The following is a 21,678-nucleotide window of genomic DNA, read 5'->3' on the forward strand; positions in this document are numbered from 1 at the left end:
GCAAGACATTCATTTAAAGGAATAAATTCCCGCTCAAGAGGCACCCTGGGTGGAAGACTAGCTTCTTTATCAATGATAAATCAAGGCCAGTTTTTGTAAGGCAACTATCCACCAAAATAGTTAACATTAAATATGTCAAACAGTTCCAACTCACTTTCAACTACACAGCTGGGAACTCAAGATTATTATGTCTTAATATCTTCTGTTTATATTATCATGTTCATTTAAATTCCATCTTGGTAATTAATGAATGAGGACACTTAACACTGGGGGCCAGAATTCCAGATTTCATGGTCCCAGTCCTGAAAGAGAACTTATTTTCTGCAATTGTTTCTGTAGCAAAACACAATTTAAGACTATGAGATTATCAGGCTTGAATGAGATTATCAGGTTTCAGTTCCTGAGATTTATTCTTTTAAAGGACTGTCATCTAAAAGGTACTCAGTTTATTTTTAGTTTTAGTTTTTGAGAACTTAAAATCAGATAGATATAAACTTGTCAAGTATGGTAGTAATCCAGGAGAGAGACCAAAAAAAAAAAAAAAAAGTTCTCATTCATTTCAAGGATGTTTCTGTTCTAAAGCTCAAGGTATGCTCTATACCATTAATGATTCATCCAGTTCTATTTAGACTGTGAGACCAGCCTGGGAATGATAAATTATGCATTATCTCTATTACTCTGTGTCAGGCTTAGCCCTTACCCTGTTTTGGACTACACCTTATTCAAGCTAGAAACAAATTATTATCCTGGAAGTGCAGGCGAAGTAATGAAATCATCAATCCTATAATCACAAGGGCCTCATAAGTTAGGGAAGGGGAGAATTTTCTAGTATGACAGTCATTTAAATACTACAACAACACAACAACAAATCCCTCTTGTCTTTGCTCTGATCTAGAAAAAGGCATGTTTCCTACATCAAACATCAGTTAAGGTGGAAGAACTGTGATGCCTAGAGTAATAATCTTTGAAGATAATTAAATGAATCCTCTTTTAATTATAATTATCAAAGATTCAAAGTTTCAGATAAAATGTAGCTTGGTCATTGTTTCCATTTTGCTTTTGGTTGCTATTCCGTGACATCCACGGCAGACACCTAATCAGAATGGGGGTCTGTGAGGGGTCAAAGAGAACTGTCCCATTCATGGGGTCTCTGACTCAAGGCTAACAAAGGGAGTGATGAAGGAAGTGTCCTCTAACACTACGATGTACTCAATATGTTCTAAATACAATAGAATTATATTTGTGTTAAGAATGAAAGCGTCATTTTCAGACCTTTACCGATCAGCGATTAAATGATGACAACCCCAGAAGTAAGTGTGCAGTAGAATTTTTACCATGTAAGCACTTCCACTGCTCCAAACACTACCAGGCCTTTCTGCACATCCTCTCCCCCTGCGTTCACCCCTTCTTTACCCTCCAGAGACACTCTCAATATGATTTTTCTACCTTGGTGTTTACCCCATTTGCAACCCTATTTTGTTCTGTAATTTGAGCCTTATCATTGTGATATCATTGTATATCTTGGTAAGAAACACTTTGATATGGAAATGCTAATAATGAACTCATGCGGGTTGTATTATGTGTATGTATATATGTGTGTGTATATATATCCCATGTACCAGGTCTTATCATCCCACTCATCTTTTCAACATTGTCAGTAGGCGCTCTGGAAGCAAATGCGAAGAAGGAGGTAGGAGTGCAAGGAGTTCATTGCAGAGCAGAGGAAGCAGGGAATCTGATGCATGTAAAGGTAAAGAGGAGAGGAAGCATATGCTCAGTGGGGATGGATCCAGGATCAGTCACTGGCTGGGGGCTGCAGGGAGAGTTAGCTTTAGCTTGAAAACTGAGGTCTGTCCTGATGGCACTAAGAGCACGAGGCTGTCAGTTAACAGCATTCCTCACAGCTGAATGGCTAATTCTTTCAAGGACAGAAATCTGCTTGGCCCACCTCCCTGGCTGCCATAAACAGATTAAGAAACTGTGGCCGAGATGTTAAGTGACTTGCTCAAGATCACACAGATAGCAAGCCATAGGATGTGGATGGAACTGGAGGGTATTATGCTGAGCGAAATAAGTCAATCAGAGAAAGACATGTATCATACGATCTCACTGATATGAGGAATTCTTAATCTCGGGAAACAAACTGAGGGTTGCTGGAGGGGTGGGGGGGTGGGAGGGATGGGGTGGCTGGGTGATAGACATTGGGGAGGGTATGTGCTATGGTGAGTGCTGTGAATTGTGTAAGGCTGATGAATCACAGACCTGTACCTCTGAAACAAATAATACATTATATGTTTAAAAAAAAGAAGAAGAAGAAGATAACAGGAGGGGAAGGATGAAGGGGGGGAAATCGGAGGGGGAGACGAACCATGAGAGACTATGGACTCTGAAAAACAAACTGAGGGTTCTAGAGGGGAGGGGGGTGGGGGGATGGGTTAGCCCGGTGATGGGTATTAAGGAGGGCACATACTGCATGGAGCACTGGGTGTTATATGCAAACAATGAATCATGGAACACTACATCAAAAACTACTGATGTAATGTATGGCGATTAACATAACATAAAACAAAAAAGAACTGAATGTTGACTCTTTCACTAGACACGATGTTCTTTGCACTACATACTGGAAACCAAGACACATTTTTCTTTGTCTCCTTTGCTAATTTATCTACCAAAACTTTAAAAATGGAACAGGGAAGTTTTTTGTTTAAAAAAGTTGAGGCCAGAAACCATAACATTTTTTAATCATCATCCTTGAGACACACATATTAGACCCTCAAAAAATACTGATGAGCGAAAGACCTCTCCCCCTTTCCTTCTTTCCTTCTTTCCTTCCTTCCATCTATCTATCATCTATCTATCTATCATCTGTCTATATTAAGATTAACCAGAGGGCATTAGGGCAGAAACAGCAGAGTAGTAGGATCCCAGTGGTTGACTCTCATCTCTTCCAAACCTGCTCCCTGGATACTACCACTCCAGACTGAACCAGAGGATGAGTGTGTCCTGCTAGCCTAGAAGATCCTTTCATGCCACAGTCACTGACCTGTGAGCTCTTGGCCCATGTTAAGCAACAAGACAAGGTATTGCTTAAAGAATTTCCATCAAAAAGGTTTATTTTTACGGTTATTCTAATTTAATACTTTCATACATTATTCAGAGAGGGTGCAACACTCATCCAATATAGCAATCAGGAGAAATACTTCTCATAGTATCATCAATTCTGTTTTACCCTGGCAATAAAAATCGTCTTCACACATCACAGAAAGATAAACTCCTCCTCTGCCACTCAAAAATGATGTGATAAAACATTAAATGGGAAGTACTTTGCACCAACTGCCCCTTCTTCAGGGAGCATTCCCAGATCTATTCCCTCTTATCACATGAACGAAGCAGCTAGCTATAAATTCTCTAGAGAGATAATTAAACTGGGTAATAGACCAGTGGCTCTACAGTTGGCCTTCATCAATGGTAAAGTTTAATCATTGTATTAAGTATCCAGGTGAACTGGTATAAAAAAACCAACTGGTTGCAAACTCAGTGGCTAAGAAAACCAATTTCCTTCCAACAATTTTCTGGTCACATATCCAAAAATTAGATGAACTTCCTTAGTCCACTTCTTCAATTCTTTTGCCTGAGTTGACTGTGAGTTGCTATTAGTTTTTTTTTTTTTTTTTAAGATTTATTTATTTATTTGAGAGAGCGAGAATGAGAGAGAGAGAGAGAGTACATGGGGGGGGGTTAGAGGGAAAAGCAGGCTCCTCGCCGAGCAGGGAGCCCAATGCGGAACTCAATCCAGGGACTCCAGGATCATGACCTGAGTCGAAGGCAGTCGCTTAACCAACTGAGCCACCCAGGCGCCCCAACTATTAGTTTTTAATAACAATAGCATATTGGCACTAAAAGCTTGTACTTTCGTGACTGCAGTTGACTGAAGATGTCCCAACATCTCACAAAACGCCAGTCTCAGTCCACCTGGCCAGGGCCAGAACAGGACAGTCTCACCACACATGCTCCACCAGCATCAGTGGATTATACCAGAGAAAGCTTCTGATACCCCAGATGTGGTATCCTGGCATCAGAGGGATTTGCGGGTCTACGACTCTCTACTTATGCTGTAGTGGCATAGACTTCAGAAGATCTCTCTTTTCTACTTAACACCACCAAGACACAAAAACCTGTGGGAATGTGCCTCTTTTTCTTAGCTTGCTAATTCATTATCTTGCAAATAAATCATGTCCTGATTGTGTGCATGTTGCTGCAGTAATTGTAGCAGAGAGACTAATTTGGTACCAACTTGTGAAAAGGCGATGCTGGGGGGTCAGGGAGTGAATTGCAGCAGGGAGCTTTCCTAAAGTTTAAAAATGGTAACCTAAGCTCATGACTCAAAGTAGTGAAAAGGCAATGAGAGGAAGGAGCCTGGTCACCAGGGCAGCGATAAGACAGAGCTGGAAGTGGGTAGCGCCTTTGGCTGGAAGGACGGTATTGAGCCACACAACAGAAACCCGGAACAAAGAAAGAACGCCAAAAAGTAGAGACCAGGAAACAAAAACACATATAAAGCAAAGAAACTCAAAAAGTGTCATTCATCTGTCTATGCTAAGTGTCTGCTTCATTCATTTTTAAAAATTCTACACACACTGAAAGAAACATCAAGGTCTGCCATCCCATGGAATGAGGCATGGCAGATGTTTTTTATGAATTGGCATTAACTTAATGCCAATTCATAAAACTTAATCCATGACTGTTACTGTTGTTATCTAAGTTTATAATAAGGGCACACCGTAGAAATCGCTGACATTTTCTCCCTGAGCTCTCCCAACTTTGGGCCCACCATCTCACTGAGCAGTGACAAGAAAAGCAGAGAGGTTCATGCCTTTGACTCACAACATACCAAGCGGGTCACTCTCTCCTAGTGACTCACTGGTTTCACATGTCCACTCACTGTGGGCAAGATCATGAGTTAATGTTTTAAAAAAATGTATTGAGAGTCAATGCTAATGCCTGATCCTGACTTGGCAAAGTTCTATAACTGAACCCCAATGGCCCCTGAGGGTGTCTGTCTAGGCAGTCACGTCATTCCAAAGACCTCACCTTTCCTGCTCACGTGAAGGTTTCAGCTCATGTCCATAATCAGTGAAGCTTAGAGAGCAAGCAGCAAAGCCTCACCTGTTCCCAGCTGGCAATGTGCTGATGCAGTACTACACTTGGGCTAATGCCACAGCCCCATGTCACTAACAACAGCACGCGAGAAAGCGTCTTGCTGCTATTTTCAGTAACCAAGTTCACTGCTCCCCATGAGAGACACCCATGTTAGAACAAACTTCACACCAGTGTTATCAAGAGGCTCCGATATGCTTTGGTTTATACATTAGAAAGGGAAAGCTAATCATACTTACAGGAGGCCCCAGTACAATTGGTTCTGCTTGCAAATACTGCCCCATGGACAATGGTGGGTTATGGTATAAAGCCCTTCTAGGAGATGGTGCTCTTATGGTGGTCATGTATCTTCTCTCTCTTCTGGGAGAGAGGTCTCTTCTTGCCGTGATATCTTTCCCAGGTGACACTGGCCTCCTTGGGGACAGATGCCTTCTTGGTGAAACATCTCTTTGTGACATCTCTCTTCTCAATGCAGCTTCCTTTCTTGGTGAAAGATGTCTCATGGGTGACAGATCTCTCCTAGGTGATAAATGTCTTCTGGGTGATAAATCTCCTTTGGGTATCAGATACCTCTTTGGTGAATTATCTCGACGGGGTGAAGAGTCATATCCTGGTGAGGAATGGTGGCTTGAGGGTGAGAAGTCCCTCGGAGAGGAGCTGGGCTCCGAAGACAGCATGTACTCTTCATCCACACAACTCGGTATGTCTAACCTGTCTTTGTCCGGTTCTGAGTCTGTACTTTTGCTCTGGAATAACCTCTGGTATTCTGTCATCTGAGTATCTTCACATGAGTCACTTGGTGTCATCAGCTGAGTAACCTGAATACTTGGCAAAGTAACCAAATAGCTGATCAATGAAGAATGCCCCAGGGAACTATCTGAAGGAACCCCATGGGTCATGGCGCCAACATTCACAGGCAAGGATGAGAATCTAGGAGGCTGAGGACTAGTGCTTCTCGATCTTGTTTTTGGTGTCAGATCTCCCTGATCATCAAAGTCATCATCATCTTCATCATCATCATCATTATCATCTCCGTCCTCACCATCCGATTCTTCGGCATCTGAGAACTGATGATCAGTTGAAATGCTGGACATGCTATGCTTCTCAGCTGCTTTGTGCAAATCTTCCATCGTTTCTGAAACAATTGAACAGATAGTGAAGATCAAGGTCTAAACTTCAAGGTTAGGAGCTAATTTGGATGCCATCTCTTTCCAAAAGCTTCCCTCTAACCCTGTAGACCCTGGAGATAGTTCCATTTCTGAACCCCTATAACACTCACTGGGCACTCACCTGGGAGACCTTATGCTGGTTCTTAACCTTTTATGACTAATCTGATTCATCCCGACCCAACAAAAGGACTCTAGAGTAGGACTTTATATCTCAAATGTCACATGGCCCATAGAAAACCCTCAACAAATGGGTATGATAATGCTGTTAATAAAGAAGCTAGAAGAAAAGGAAAGCAACAATCTGTCCTTATAGGTATAAACTTACATATAAGTGATTTATCTCAGGAAGTCTGACTGGCCCTCAGGTTTTCTATTCAGGTTAATGACGGATTTTTTTCTCTCTTAATAGGAGTAATAAAACATTAAATTGTTTTTCAAATTTCCCCATAAGTTTCATAAAATCTAAATCCCTGTCACAACACAAGTATAATTAGATCCTTTACGGTTCTAGATAGAAGTATTTTCATAGTGAGGCCTTTTTTCCCCTTCAGTCAGAACTGAAATGCATTTATTTCTTCTCAGTAGGTTGTAAGCAATTCAACATGTCAGATTTCTTTTCTATATTTCAAATTTAGTAAAACGAAATGTGATCAGTTTTTTAAAATATCAAAACTTGTTTTGCCACCCCGGCCACAAAGCTCCAGTGTGAAGAATAAAGAGGTCAGTCAACTAAATTTTGTAATACCTGCTTCTTCAGTTTCCGTATCATCCACTGATGTCATTGAAACTCCCAACTCCAAGCACTTCTTCATGTGTGCTTTAGATTTCATATGCTTTGTTAGGTTTCCTAGAAAACACAGGCAAAAAAAAAAAGGATAAATTAATTGATTACAGAAATGTGATGAGTGCTCCAAAATTAGAAATGAACTAACTTGACATAACATAGACTTGCTTCTACCCCCATCCTTTGCCTTGAACTTAATGGGAACAATCTGGTTCCTGAATACAACAACCGCTCACAACTTCGGCCCAAACTCAAGTTTCCTTCATTCTAGAAGACTTTGTACAATCGGGTCATACCTTTTCAAAAGTAGGTTCCAAGCAAGACTGAGAATCCCAGGCTCTCCTGGCTGAGAAGAGATCTAGTATCTTTGGCCCAAATGGGCCAGCCTCCTAGGCCTTGATATAAACAGGGTGACATAAGCTGGGTCATACATCTCAGAGAAAGTTCAGATCAAACATTCTCATCAACACACCCTAGACCCCAGACCTTCTGGCACTGATCAGATTTAGATTGCCTTCCCAGGCTCCTCACTGGTCAGAAGAAAAAAATTATGCAAACTTATGGGAAGGCCAACCTTGTAAATAAATTCAAAGATCCATACAAATACTTAGCTAACTACTTATAAGGAGCACTATTCTCAGTGTTTACAATCTATCTGTCTGGTATATGTTAGCAAACTTTATGACAGCAGTTTCTAAAGTTCTGCAATATTCCCTATCTATTTATCTTGGAAATCCCATCATTCTAAGAAAAAAGAAAGGTTTTCTCTCAAATATGTATTATGATGATGATATGTATAGATTATCTGTATAAATACATATGTGTGTGTTTATGTAGATTATATAGTTGTTATATAGAATGTGAAAAATTATGAAAACACTTATCTAATCACCTTTGACCTAGGATCTATGAAATTTTATATATATTTATGCATAAATATATATAATATAGAATATTGCATAACTATATGTATATAAAATTCCATGTCATATATATAACTTATCAAAAGACATCCAGGAACTAATTCAGTTGTAAGGGTCATATTATTATCTGTGCCCTCCAACGATGCTTTAGCAATGTACCAGCAAATGCTTTATTTTTAAGAGTAGGCTCACTGAACGTAGATGGACACTCTTAGCCTGCGAAAAGAGTTTGTTCCTTTGTAGGGGTATTTAGCTTTTTTTTTTTTAAAGATTTTATTTATTTATTTGAGAGAGAATGAGAGAGAGCACATGAGAGGGGGGAGGGTCAGAGGGAGAAGCAGACTCCCTGCCGAGCAGGGAGCCCGATGCGGGACTCGATCCAGGGACTCCAGGATCATGACCTGAGCCAAAGGCAGTCGCTTAACCAACTGAGCCCCCCAGGCGCCCTGTAGGGGTATTTAGCTTACCATTAATGTAATATATGAGCCACAGTTCTAAACCAGCACACTGCTGTTTATTATTTTATATTACTTTATTTACTTAGCATTTTACTTATTGCTCTTATACCTATGAATTTTATGTGCTATTTTGGTAACTCCAAGCATAAATATATTTCCAGGCCCTTATTGCTCTTATTTATCTAAAAATGTTTTAAAGATCTCAAAAATTTTTAGAGCCAGGTCATCGAGAATTCCTAAATCCGTAAACTAATTAATACATTTGTGTATTAATGGAAGTCACCAGCTTCTGCATGGGTGCAAGGAATCTGTGTATGTGGATGGGTTTGTGTGTAGGTGTCAAGATTATTTAGATCTTGATATGTTTCTCCTCCTGTATTTATTGTCCTTTCTCTTTTTTCTCCATTTCAACAGGCAGGCAGGCTTTGGGCTCTCATCTTCAGGGCATGTTTGTAGTTAGAAATCTGGCTCTGAAATAACTCCACCCTGGCTTTGGTTGACTGCAGTCCTGAGCTTCTGAAGGGATTCCAGCAAGGGGGAGGGGGGGAGGAGTGGTTGTTGGGGCAGGTAGGGGAGCGGGGAGGTAAGGGAGGGGGGAGGGTGCCTGAAGGAGAGGCACCTGGGCATGCAGGAGGTGCTCCTCCCACAAGTGCGCTGGGCATCTGCACTCAGATGACATGGTTTGGGACAAGAGTCACTTCTACCGAAAACTGGAGGGGTTTCCCAGGATATTGTGCTCATTTTAAGATTCCGAGACATTTGCACATTCCTGAAGGGTGACAAGGAAATGCCAATAATGACCAAGAATAAATTATTTCCTGCTGAAATTCTATGACAATGATTTGGAGCCAAATTTAATTTGATTTCTTTAAGGTTATAGAAACTAGGTCATCATTGTTTTTTTTTGTTTTTTTTTTTTAAGATTTTTATTTATTTATTTGAGAGAGAGAATGAGAGACAGAGAGCACGAGAGGGAGGAGGGTCAGAGGGAGAAGCAGACCCCCCGCTGAGCAGGGAGCCGGACATGGGACTCGATCCCGGGACTCCAGGATCATAACCTGAGCCGAAGGCAGTCGCTTAACCAACTGAGCCACCCAGGCGCCCCGGTCATCATTGTTTTGATTGTTATTATTTTTTATTTGATTTTAAAAAGCCTAGAAATGTGACATTTCTTCACCGAGTGTTTCACACAGCTATACCCGAGGCAAACCCCTATGCCCAGGGAAGATCTATCAGTTGTAATGACTGGCAGATTTGCAGTTTATAAAACCAAAGTTTATATTTTCTTATGTCCTAGGGAGTCTCTTGGTGAGGTTCTAAATAAAAGGCTTGACTGTGCAAAGGTGGATGGTATTTAAAGGACCTTATGTTTATCCCTTTTGAAATGCAAATGAATACTCCCTCCTTTATGTGGGTTTCAAAGGAGACCTCTCTGTAAAACCTTTTTAATACAGAAGAAACAGATATGTTGAGAGTCTACACATTTATACTTCTGACAAAACAGTAAGACAATTTAGGATATTGGCTATGAAAGAAAATAGGTACACATTTCTCTACCGAAGATTATCTTATCTGATATTTATTTTTCTTGACAGATAGTGGTGCAGAATAATGAGCCTGCCAATTTAAAGTTAAAACATAGGAAATCATATGAGGTTAGTGAGGGGGCCAAAATCCATTAGATCTAAAGTACGTCTACAGCAAGCAGTGAACATACTTCTACAAAACTCAAACCACCTCTCTCTAAGTCACTGATGTCTGTAATCTGAGAACACTGGGCTTATGTACATTTCCATGATTTTATAAAATGATGGTAATATAATCAAAGCAACCTTCTTGCATAAAATCTTTTCAGAGAAATCTACCTGTAAGAAACAGATATTTTTTTAGAGGTAGAATATCATTCTAAGGCAGGTCCTAGTTTTATGAGATTCACAGTTGTGGCCTGAGAGTAAGAAATTGTCTCTGTGCTGATAAATACACGGAACACAAGCTATCAAATTTCTATGCATAATTAATGCAACTGTGGATGGAGGGGCCCACCTGGGAGTCTGTGGGTCTCTACATTATTTATAATCTTGAAACTGACCATGGGCACATGTTTTCTTCCCAGCTGCTGCCTTGCTTTTCTAATGCCACTGCATGGATTGTCTCCCGGTGGTATTTCAATACTGGTGCAAAGATTATCTAGACCACACAACATTTCCAACGTGCAGTAATAGCAATAGCAATCCAGGCAATTCTTAGCCACTTCCTTCGGAAACAACTAGCCTGGCCCCAAGTCTATAGCTCTTACTTAAGTCATAAAAGGAGCCTTTCTGTCTCATGTAATCCTTTGATTACTTACATAAGGGAGAAAATACATTTCAAAAACAAAACCATCTTATTGTCAATGCAAGTTAGTTATAAAATGGTATTCAGAATCCAAGGTCGCCATAAAAAAAGGTATTTTTCCTCTAAAAAGATGAGAATTGTACCTTTCGTTTTGAAGGCAAAGTTACATAACTTGCACACGTAAGGCCGGACATCAGTGTGAGTGCGGATATGCTTTTTGAGCATGCTTGGCTTCTTACAGCGAATCCCACATTCTTCACAAATGTACTTTCCGCGTCCACGTCCTCTGACATATACATAATCTTCATTTGACTTATACCTGTTTAGAAAAAGGGAATGCAGTGTGTTTTCAAATACTTTAGTGTTTTATCTATCAAACCAGAAGCTGATCTTTTGAGGGGTAAATTTTTGAGTGGCAAAATTTTTTTTTTTAAAGATTTTATTTATTTGACAGAGAGAGACAGGCAGAGAGGGAACACAAGCAGAGGGAGTGGGAGTGGGAAAGGGAGAAGCAGGCCTCCCGCGGAGCAGGGAGCCTGATGCGGGGCTCGATCCCAGGACCCCGGGACCGTGACCTGAGCCGAAGGCAGACGCTTAACGACTGAGCCACCCAGGCGCCCTTGAGTGGCAAAATTTTTATGAGGGTCTTTTACAAACAATTATTCAACTTTACTTCTATGAAGCCTATGAAATTTATGCAATAAATGCCTGAACGAACTACAGAATAGATTTGGCATTGAAAGCAAAATGTAATTTTTCTGTATGGTCTTCAAAATGGAATTGGGTCCCTCTATTAAGTGAAGATATAGGGACTTGGGCTATAGATGTTCAAATGGGCTTCCAAGTAGGCTCAGAGAGTTACAGAGTTGTGCTTTACTACTTTTGGATTCTAGTACAGTCTCCACACAAGAAATATCCAAAAAGTTATACCAACATATTCAAATCAACATATATCATTCGTTAACATTACATCGTCTAAGATGTGCATGCAGAACACACACACATCTCTCTAAATTTGCTAAAATAAGTATAACTGATAATAGAATTCTTCATTGCAAGTTTTTACTCTATTTTTATAATCCTGGCATGAGAGTGTCTCCGAAATTTCTAGCTTACACAGGCTGAGCTGAGCTCACCAACTGTTGTCTACAGATTTGATCCGCTCTTCCCAAGGACCATGAATTTGCACTAAAGTGGAGTCCAAATTTCAAGTAGCTTCTGGTAAGTACTGTTACATAATAAAAACTAGAGATTCTATTTTTCAATCATATTTGCATTTGTTTCCAGAAGATTTAATAAAGAGGCTTGAAAGGATGTCTGAGGTCATCTAGTTTAATCAAATCAGCTAACCAAGTCTTAGGTATTCACTGTGATGATTCATGAAAGAAACCTATCCAGTGCTCAACCATCACATTTTGTTTAGACTACAATGAAACAAGATCAATCAGAGAGTACAGTAGCATTTTATTGAATAATTCAATGAATATCATTATCTTTTAAATCAAAGCTGGTCTAGAATTATGGGTCTAATGTCATTCTTGGAAAAATACTCCTTTTGAGGGGCTCTTTTTATAACTTCAAAATGTAAGCTGACATATAAAATGCCTTAATTCACTTTGGATTTACTTTAAAGGCACTAGATTCACAGGTTTTTTTGTTTGTTTTGGTTTTTGGTTTTTTACATTCTAAGAGCATTGCACACTTCTCTATTTTGTCCTAGCTAATCTGTCATCAGGAATAAAAGTTCAACTTCATTCGTCCAAACCACTGAAGGATTTTTTTTAAGAGAGAAAATCCATTCACATATTTAAATACTAACTCTGTTATGTTTGCTATTCAATCTTAACATTATTTACATTTTGGTCAGTACCAAAAATTCCAGGTGGGAATTAAGTAGTATCAAAAATACTGAAGAGTCAATTTTGTGTGTTTTTTCATCCTTTAAATCTTTCCCCTTTCACAAGGAATTTCCAACTTCAACTTGTTCTTTAAAACTTTCTTAAACTTCATGTTTTATTTCACATTGTCTTTTGTAACAAAAGAACTTCAAGTTGCAAAATATCTTTCACCTTTTAATTTCACTCTTCCCTGCCTCTAAATAGATAAAATTACCTAAGAAATATAGAATAAAACAAATAATTTTCTAGAAAGCTAGTTTTCACCACAGAAGGACACCTTAAACTTAGTGTAGCCCATCATCACAGTTGATGGGAAATGCATTTTATCTTCAAGTAACATAATTTTATTTTTAATGTCTTACCTGATTAACTTGCAAATAGTAAAATTCAGTATAAAATAAAGCTGCATATTAGAAAAATCTGTGCAAATAAAATATTTACCCTTCAACAGGTCTGCAGACCCATGAATCTACTTAATACAAGGATTAATGGATTTTGAAAAAAAATAAAAGATAAGTTTAATTAAATTACTAAACCTACATGTATTGCATCGAGCACTGGGTATTACACGCAAACAATGAATCATGGAACACTACATTAAAAACTAATGATGTAATGTATGGTGACTAACATAATAAAATAAAATTAATTTAAAAAAATTACTAAACCTAGGAATTGCATAATATAAAGAACACATCCATTTAAAAGTTTGGTCAGTAATACTTCTTTTTTAAAGTTATCCCTTTGCAATCTCCAAAATAAGAGGTGGTAGCACACTGCTTGGACTGAACACCTGGTCACCCCCAGGCAAAAGTCGGGTCACAGATTAAGAAATGATTGGGATGTAGCCCATACCACAGGGCAGTGAAAGGAGGGAGATCTGATATATGGGCACAGTCCTTGTGGATCATCAAAACGCAGCAATAAAAGATTCACATACGCTTTTTCACTCGTGTCCTTCGTTAGTGGAGATGGGCTCCCCAAAGCACATGTAATGGGAAGGTCTCTGCTAATCTAGTACAAGTACACTGCTATGAAGACTGCTGAATATAAGGGTGTTGATTCAGTCACAGGGACCTCTCAGTCTCTGAGGAAAGATAAAATCTGTATTTCTCTCGTTTGTGTTAAAAGATGAAGGATGTCAAAAAAATATCAAGACATGCTTTAAGACTCCATGCAACTGTGGTTTCAGTGGTGAAAATACTAGACAACCAGAGGGGCCAACACTAAGAGGAAAACAACTTTAATAATTCATCGCCAAACTGGTGAATCTACATGAGAAATAGATATTTCATATCAGTAAACATTCAACATTTTATAATCAAATAGATAACATTATTCTGTCTCCCAAATGTAACTGGAATAAATTCATGTTCATGGAAACATGTAAATTATAGATCTATTGTAGAAATAAGGCTAGTTACAACATAATCCCCCAAATGTGGTTAATATGCTTTAATATTTTTAAATTTTAATAGCATAAGTTGGAGCTTTTTCTCTCATGTGGCTGACTGGATTGAAAATATATTTCTATTGAAATCTAAAACTGGATGTTACACACATGTATAATTTTTCTTTACTCTACTGATGTCAAAGTCATTGGACTTTACCACTTGTGTTTCTACAACTCAGGATTCAACATTTAAAAAGAAATTTCCAAAGACAGAGAGACTGCCACAAACTGGAAGAGACAAAGAAAACATGATAACTAAATGCAGTGTGGTACCCTGGCTTGGATCCTGGGACAGAAACAGGACACTGATGGAACTCATGAATTCCCGACAAAGTCTGGAGTTTAGTTAATAATAAAAGCAATAAAATGAACCATCAAATTAACTAGTTCCTAGGATTATACATGAGTGTACATGATTGTATTTTTGTAAACACAGAATAAAATATGTCCATTAATATTACATACCAAAAAAATGCCCATAAAAATAATATTAAAGAATGAACAAGCTTAGATGACATCAAGAGTCTATCAATTTAGTTGATTTCATAGTGCATGAGAGGTGTGAAAATTTAAAGCAGAAGCTCAAACCTTATGTAACAGGGACATTTTCACTGAAAGTAAGCCATTAAAAGCAAGGACATGAACTCATTTTCTATTACCAGCCAGACTTCAGAAATGTGAATAGAGAAGGAATTCACCTTATACTTCCAACCAGAGTAGATACTAGTTTTGCCATGTGTACATCGTGACCATTTGCTCTGACTTAGAACCGAATGTTTCACACATGCACGTATGTTTCCTTACCCTCCTTCAAAGATTTTAATTCGGATTGGCTCCGTTTGTTTGGATCCAATATCTTTATCTCCATGAATATCTCCTTTCCCCCTTTCCTTTAAGATATTTCCAACTAGTTTTCTTTCTAGTTTGCTGCCAAATAAAAAGGATGCATCAGGTTTCATCTGTAGGACAAAAGAGAGAATCATTTCATATGGTTTCTCTAAGACATAGGAGAAACCCACACATTCCACCCTTCTCTGATCTCTGAAAATTAGTCTAAATTCCATTCTAAAAGGTCATAGCCCGTTCACATAAAATAAGGGATGCTAAGGATAAAATCAGAGAAGAATGATAGCTTTTACGGAATTATCCAACATTTTGTTAAAAAATAATCCTGCCCTGTTGTCACTTATTCTGTGCAACACTAATAAAAACAGAAAACATGTTCTACATTCTGAAGTAGCAATGAAAACAATTATCAATTAAGGACACATTTTCAAAAATTGTTGAAGGGAAATGGTAACTGGATTAAGTAAAATAGATTTTTAAACCCTCTATTTGTTTCATTAATAATTTAGCAAAAATTCCAAAGTGCCCCATTAGTATTTTTGTAATTTTATGTGTGAAATATCGTTCATGTAGGAACAAATCAGATAACCACCCGAAAAAATGAGTTTTGGGAGAGAAATAGAGAAAATAAATTTTGGTATAAAGTATTGTCAATGGGAACACTCCCTCTGGAGTTTGCGAAGTTCAGTTCTGACACCTGCACACCTCCTTCCGGATCTTTCCATTCAGTGTCCATTCCCATATTGACAATGTTCTACGTCCTGTATCCAAATTTCACAATCCCCTGAATTCCTCATATCAAGAGAAAACTGGATCCGCTAGGCATTAACACAGGCCAGAAAGGAGAAGAACCCAAAGGAATTGGTCTCAGTGGTAGAATTCCATGGCACCTGGATGAAGGAGAGACTTCCCCAGGACCCAGTGCTTGGTCAGCAGCTTCTTCTCTTACTAGGGAAGGGAAATCAGTGTCACGGAGGGTTCCCCCCAACTCTGACCTTCATTTCACTTGTACGTTTCAGACCTTATGTCCTTCCCTATGTATACTGCCCAGCAAGCAAATCCACACTACAGTGCTTCTAGAAATGGTATCCATTACCTGAGCAAACTGCTTCCAAGCACTTGATGATGTAAGCTTGCCAGTTCCAGGTCTGTGCATAGCAGCCAGAGTATAAATCTCTGCAGTGATTTTTTGCTTGGACCTCAAAAGAGCCAGAGTGGTCTTGGTGTTCAATCCTGATGGGTTTGGGTTACAGGAACTAATGCACCATGAAGCATAAACCGAGGATTTGAAGGTGGCCTGTTGCACGTAATTGGGTTTTGTATAATTCAAGAAGCACCAACTCACAGTAGTTGTCGTCCGCAGACTAGGGAACTGAAGAATCTGCTGGAAATCGGCCACATCCGTGAAAAGAAGAGTTGAGTTTGCCATTTTCCTGCTTGGGCCAGAGGCCATGTGCACCAGCATGCCAACAGGCAGCTTCTGGCCCTTTCCTTGCTCTTCAAGCTGACTGTCTCCTGGAGGCAACGAGGAGCTCTGTGGGCTCATGCTCATATCAGATGCTGTCTCATCAATATCAAGTTCATCTGAAGACTCTCTGCTTTCAGAAGGCCCACTGGACTTCTGGCCTAGAGAGGGTGCCCTGGAGTTGGGCAGGAATGGCTCCCTCAAGGGCATGCTGGCAGATGGATGGTCTTGAGATGAGGAAGGGGACAGCGAGGAGAAGGAAGATGACCCCGACTGCAAGCCATCCTTTGGCTCAGAAGCACAACCTTGTCGAACCAGTTGGGGTTTCTGTGGGCGTGTCATATCCTTCTTGATGTCTGAGCTGGTTAGCTCCACAGCACTGAGTTCCTCGACGATCTGTCCATACATCTTTTCTTCTTTGACCCTTTTCTGCTGCTTTGTTTCCATGAAGAGTTCTAAGCTGCTGGCTGGAGAAAGCATACGCTTGCTACCTCCCAGGGTGGCCACGCTGTCAGAGGTGGAAGGTAAACATAAGGGGATTGAGGATTCCAAGCCGAGGGGCAAGGTCTGAGGTACTTTCCAGATGGGGTATTTTTCTAAGCCTGCATGCTGCCCCAACACCTGGGCAATGTTGAATCCTATCCCTTGCATGGCCGCATTGGTCACCAGTGTTCTTTGGGTAGTATTCTCATCGACTTTGCATATGACAATTGCAGGACTGTTCTGCCCAAGTATCTGAGAAATGCTTGTGTACATGACACTCCCGTAGGATGGGACATGGGTCTGGATCCTAACAGGAACCACTGTTCCTGGTAAGGACTGTAAAGGCCCAGCATTTGCTGATGCAAAATCTTCTTGCAGAACCTGCTCGGAGGGAGTATCAGGTGACTTGGTGCTCTGGTCTGATGGAAACTTTGGAAGAATGTTCTTTGAGTGTAGCCCTGATGTTCCTGAATAACATGGGTAAGTCTGCTCTTTTGTGTGCACATAATCAGCAGATTTCTTTCCAGTGTGCTCTGCAACATGCTCTAAGGGATAGCTAGGATGGATTTCTGCCTGGAAAGAAGGCTTGCCATAGCTCTTTTGAGGGTGCTGCACAAGGGGATGTGGGAAATGGGCCTGCCACCAGGGAGGCTGCTGAGCTGGTAAATGAACCATACAGACAGTAGGATATTGAAACTGAAACAAGGCATTCTGGATTGGAGAAAATGGAATAGTCTCTTGATGTGGAAATAAGTGCGGCTGCTCAGACAAGTGCTTGCTTGCAATGTAGGATGTTGGTTGTATCAAGGGATTTCTCAGAGATTCCTGACTGTCCATGTGCATGATCTGTTGTTGGGCCAAGTGGAGTGGCCCGGAGCTCAGCTGGCCACAAGGCCCCACAACCTGCTTCCCGGGGTCCTCCGCCTGGAGAGGAGGCAGCACAGAGGTGGGGACGTGGTGCCACGTGGCCCTGAGGCCAGCGTGCAGGTGCTCCATCTGCTCCTGCTTCACACTCAGATCTGCCCCAGCCTCACCCTGGGCAATCTCCGGAGAACCGCTGAAGGACGCCTGCCGCACCAGAAAGCATTTCTTCCTCTCCCGCGAGGGAGATAATGTGGCGGCCGAAGCCCCTGCCATCGGAGCATGGGACAGATTCCCATAATCAAAGGATTTGCTCCGGATTTCTGGAACCTCAGTTGGGTGAGGACAAGGCATCTGCTCGGACGAGCAGCGCCGCATCTCCTTTTGGTGGTGGTGACCCGGGACAGACAATGAGTAGGAACCGGCAGGGACAGTCAAAAACTCTGAATGCTTCCCAAACTCATCTTGCTTAGGAGGTGCGGCAAGCTTAATGGTTTCTTCTCTTTCGAAAGACATTGAAAAACTGGAGCTATGGGACAAGTTGCTTTCCTGACTGGGGCTGCGGGAGAGGCCAGTTCCTGTGGATTCGAAGCTGGATTCCCCTGAAGAGTGCTCCATATCTGCAAGGCGTAAACGCTTCTTTTTGGGTGGCAACTTCTCAGCTGGGAGCTGGGAAAGGGTCTCGCTTCTCTGGGGCCACTGAAATTCCTCCACAGGCTTTTCCAGTTCTTTACTCTGGGTGTCTTTCTCCTTCTCTGGTTTATCAGGCTCCTCGGTCACTCGAATCTCAGGAACCTGAATGTTGTGCTGGCGGACCAGCCTGGGCTGTGCGTGGTAGGACTGCTGCTGAGCCTGCTGGGAAGGGGAGGGCTTCCCCCCACTTTCGGCACTGTCTGCCGGTGGAGCCCACTCTGGACTCACCGGGGCTTCAGAAATCTCACTGTCACAGGTCTCGGAAGGTGAAGAGGCTTTATCCTGTGCACTAGCCACCAGTTCAGCGGACTCAGACCTTTCAAATGAATTGGGTCGGCTCAGCGAGTTTGTGTGCTGAATAACAGAAATCACATTTCCAGGAGGCTTCCTGCCCCCTAGATCTGACATCTTGTCTGAATCAGTGGCCAAGGGTGATTCCTCGGACCCAAGAGATGGGCTTCCAGATTGGAGTTGGGGTCGACAGGGGTCAAAGCGCTCAGAGTGACCATGAGAAGGGTTCTCGTGTCCAGACATGGCAAATCCCCCTCTTACTCCTTCCTGCATCTGCAACTTGGGGTCATAATCTGAGGTCATTATGCCCATGGGAGTGCTCACAATGCTGCTACAAATCATGGGGGTGTCTTCCTCATCTCCTACACTCTTCTCTTTCCGGCGTTTTCTATTTTCACATGTAGTTCCAAACATGGTTGGCACTCCCTGCAATGGCACCGAGGGATCCATAAAATATTCACCCCCATGTTTTAAAGAGCTTAAGCAGGAAATGTCCCTGTAGCCTTGCTTTGATGTCTCAGAGTCTTCCCACTTCTTGTAGGGTTTCCGGCAGACATCATAGTCATACCCCATCCGATCCCCAGAAATCAATTTCTTTTCCTTCAAGGATAAGCCTGTGATACTCTTTGATGTTCTGCCATGGTGTTCTGCCTCCATGTGCCCCTCTTGTACTGAAGGCAGCTCAAATGCAGCCTGTCTTCTTAACATGCGCTGAGGGGGTATTCCTACAGTCCCTGGATAGAACACATCATCGGAACCAGTCATCCTTTCATCAAATGAGTGACTTCCTCTCAAAGAGGGAGGAATACTTAGATGAGTTGCCGAAGAAGTTGGCATCGAGTTGCTTCTAATGAGGGGTGAAGAGTCCACAGGAGCTTCTAAGAGAATTGGGTTGCTGCCTTGGAAATTCGCAGGGAACAGCTTTCCTTCATTCCTGATAGATGATGGGATAGTCTGGGATTGTCTAGATTCGCTGTTGAATTTCGTGGATTTCGGCATGCTTGTTTGACTGGGGTCGATTTCTCCCTTGCTTGGGATCAGCTGTGAAACAGGGTCTTCAAACATCTTGACATCTAACCTGGTATTTACGTGAGGTAATGATTCCATCATGCCCTTCCTCCCCATTGTGGCACGCTCCTGGCTTGCCGTTGTAACACTGAGTGTATTTCTGGGACTAAGCCGACAGTATTTTCCAAAGATGATTTCTTCATAAGACTTTGCATTTGTGTTTGGAGGGCTTATCTGCTGCTCTGCACTTTCTGAGCGAGAAAAGTAACCGGAGTCAGTGCTTCCTTTACTGTGTGGGCTCAGAAGGTTTAGAGATGGCTCAGAATCTTGTCCTTTTTTCTCTGACAGTCTTAGTGCAAGTTTCTGTTTCACTGTGTGAGAATCATCAGGCTTAGTATTTAGAGAAAGATTTGGTAGCATATCAGAGCCTATATACTGAGAGCTTTCATTAGGTAAAGGAATCCCACTTTTGGGGATAATCAAAATCGGCACTTTCATTGGACCTCCCAGTGATTCTTCCAGTGACCCATGATAGCCACCTCTGCTGGCAAGATCCAACGGGATTGGTGGGCCAGGACTCATTTTCTCAGAAGCCTCAATAAACAAAGAGCTCTCCTCATCTGTGTCTGTACTCTGCTCACCGTCTGAATGTATTTCTGCTTCTACATCAATAAAACCAGCCTCTAGGTCCAATTTAGATACAGCTGACTCTGTGAAAGGGACTAATCCTGCCTTAATTGCATGGGCATGTGACTTCCTGTGCTTGTACAAATTGCTCTTTGTCTTGAACGAGAAACCACAAGGTATACATGGATATGGCCGCTCACCAGTATGGGACCTGATGTGTTTTTTCAGTACGCTTGGTTTGGCACATGCCCTGCTGCAGTAGGGGCAAATGTATTTGCCGGGCTTTTTGGGTTTGTGCTCTTTCTTGTGAGCATCCTCCGACTGTTCGATACTTTTCTGAGAGTATTGGCTATAAGCAGGGTTCAGACTTGAAATCTTTTTTCTAGGGTAACCACCACTGTGGCCATGTATAGGAAAAGAAAATAAGTCCTCGGAGGCAACAGATGGCAAAGGGCCAGGGAAAAGCCACGGAGGGCCTTCGAGGCTCTGATGTGGCTTGTTGCTGTGCATGACCCCCTGTGGCAATGAGTGCTGAGGGAAAGAGAGTGAATGTTGGCATGAGTAAGGACTCGGATGGTGCGGTGGGTATTGCTTCTCTGTGACTTGCTGTGCCACGTCGCTAGGTGAGGCCAGTTTCCCAGAACCAAAAAGTTGTGCTGATGCTGTGTCTCCAATTTGCTCAGGATCTATTTGTGGTTGCCGCTGTCCTTCTTGGCTGCCAAAAGTGCTCATCTTAATAACAGCTGATTGTTCCTGTCTCCATCTACCTGATGCCTTATCAGTTTCTCCAGACCTTGAGGTAGCTTTTTGTCCAAGAGCTGTGTCCCCGGTGTCCATTTTGTTACAAGGTCTTAAGTGCTAGTTCACTTGAAAGCCGTGCAGACTCATGGAGTGTCTTCAAAGCTGTGCTTTTCAGAGCTTGTTTACTTCCATGTTCCAGGGTGTCTGCAAACTTGCTGATTGCTCCTTCTCTTTGGAACCTTCCACACCCACCCCGTAGTCTTATGGGCATTCGATGGTAATGTCCTTGGACCAGGGTTATAACACAGTTCTCTCCATTGTAGAAATGTCCATCCAAAAGCTAAGTGCAAATCTATAAAGATTTCTTATGGCATTTGAATATTTTCAACTAGCATGAAATTGTGATGAATAGTCTGGGAGAAATTTTGCCCATCAACTAGAGTAAAGTTCAGTTGCCAGTTTCACTAAGATAAAATGATCTGAA

The 21,678-nt window shown here is 41.5% G+C and overlaps 1 protein-coding gene across 2 annotated transcripts in view; it reads right to left on the bottom strand.

Annotated features, from left to right (window-relative positions):
- Window positions 1-21,678, bottom strand: part of HIVEP2 (HIVEP zinc finger 2) — an 88,025-nt gene that overhangs the window by 3,048 nt on the left and 63,299 nt on the right. For both annotated transcript variants that reach the window (XM_034990845.1, XM_034990846.1), the window contains 5 exons: window positions 16,122-21,673; window positions 14,984-15,138; window positions 10,972-11,147; window positions 7,075-7,176; window positions 5,400-6,295 (listed from right to left, as the gene is read on the bottom strand). In XM_034990845.1, coding sequence (XP_034846736.1) covers window positions 5,400-6,295; window positions 7,075-7,176; window positions 10,972-11,147; window positions 14,984-15,138; window positions 16,122-21,290 — 6,498 coding nt within the window. In that variant the 5' untranslated portion in view covers window positions 21,291-21,673. The remainder of the gene's footprint in view (window positions 1-5,399; window positions 6,296-7,074; window positions 7,177-10,971; window positions 11,148-14,983; window positions 15,139-16,121; window positions 21,674-21,678) is intronic.

Source organism: Mirounga leonina, unplaced genomic scaffold, assembly GCF_011800145.1.
Source record: "Mirounga leonina isolate KUSES-001 unplaced genomic scaffold, KU_Mleo_1.0 Mir_53, whole genome shotgun sequence".
NCBI lineage: Eukaryota > Metazoa > Chordata > Mammalia > Carnivora > Phocidae > Mirounga > Mirounga leonina.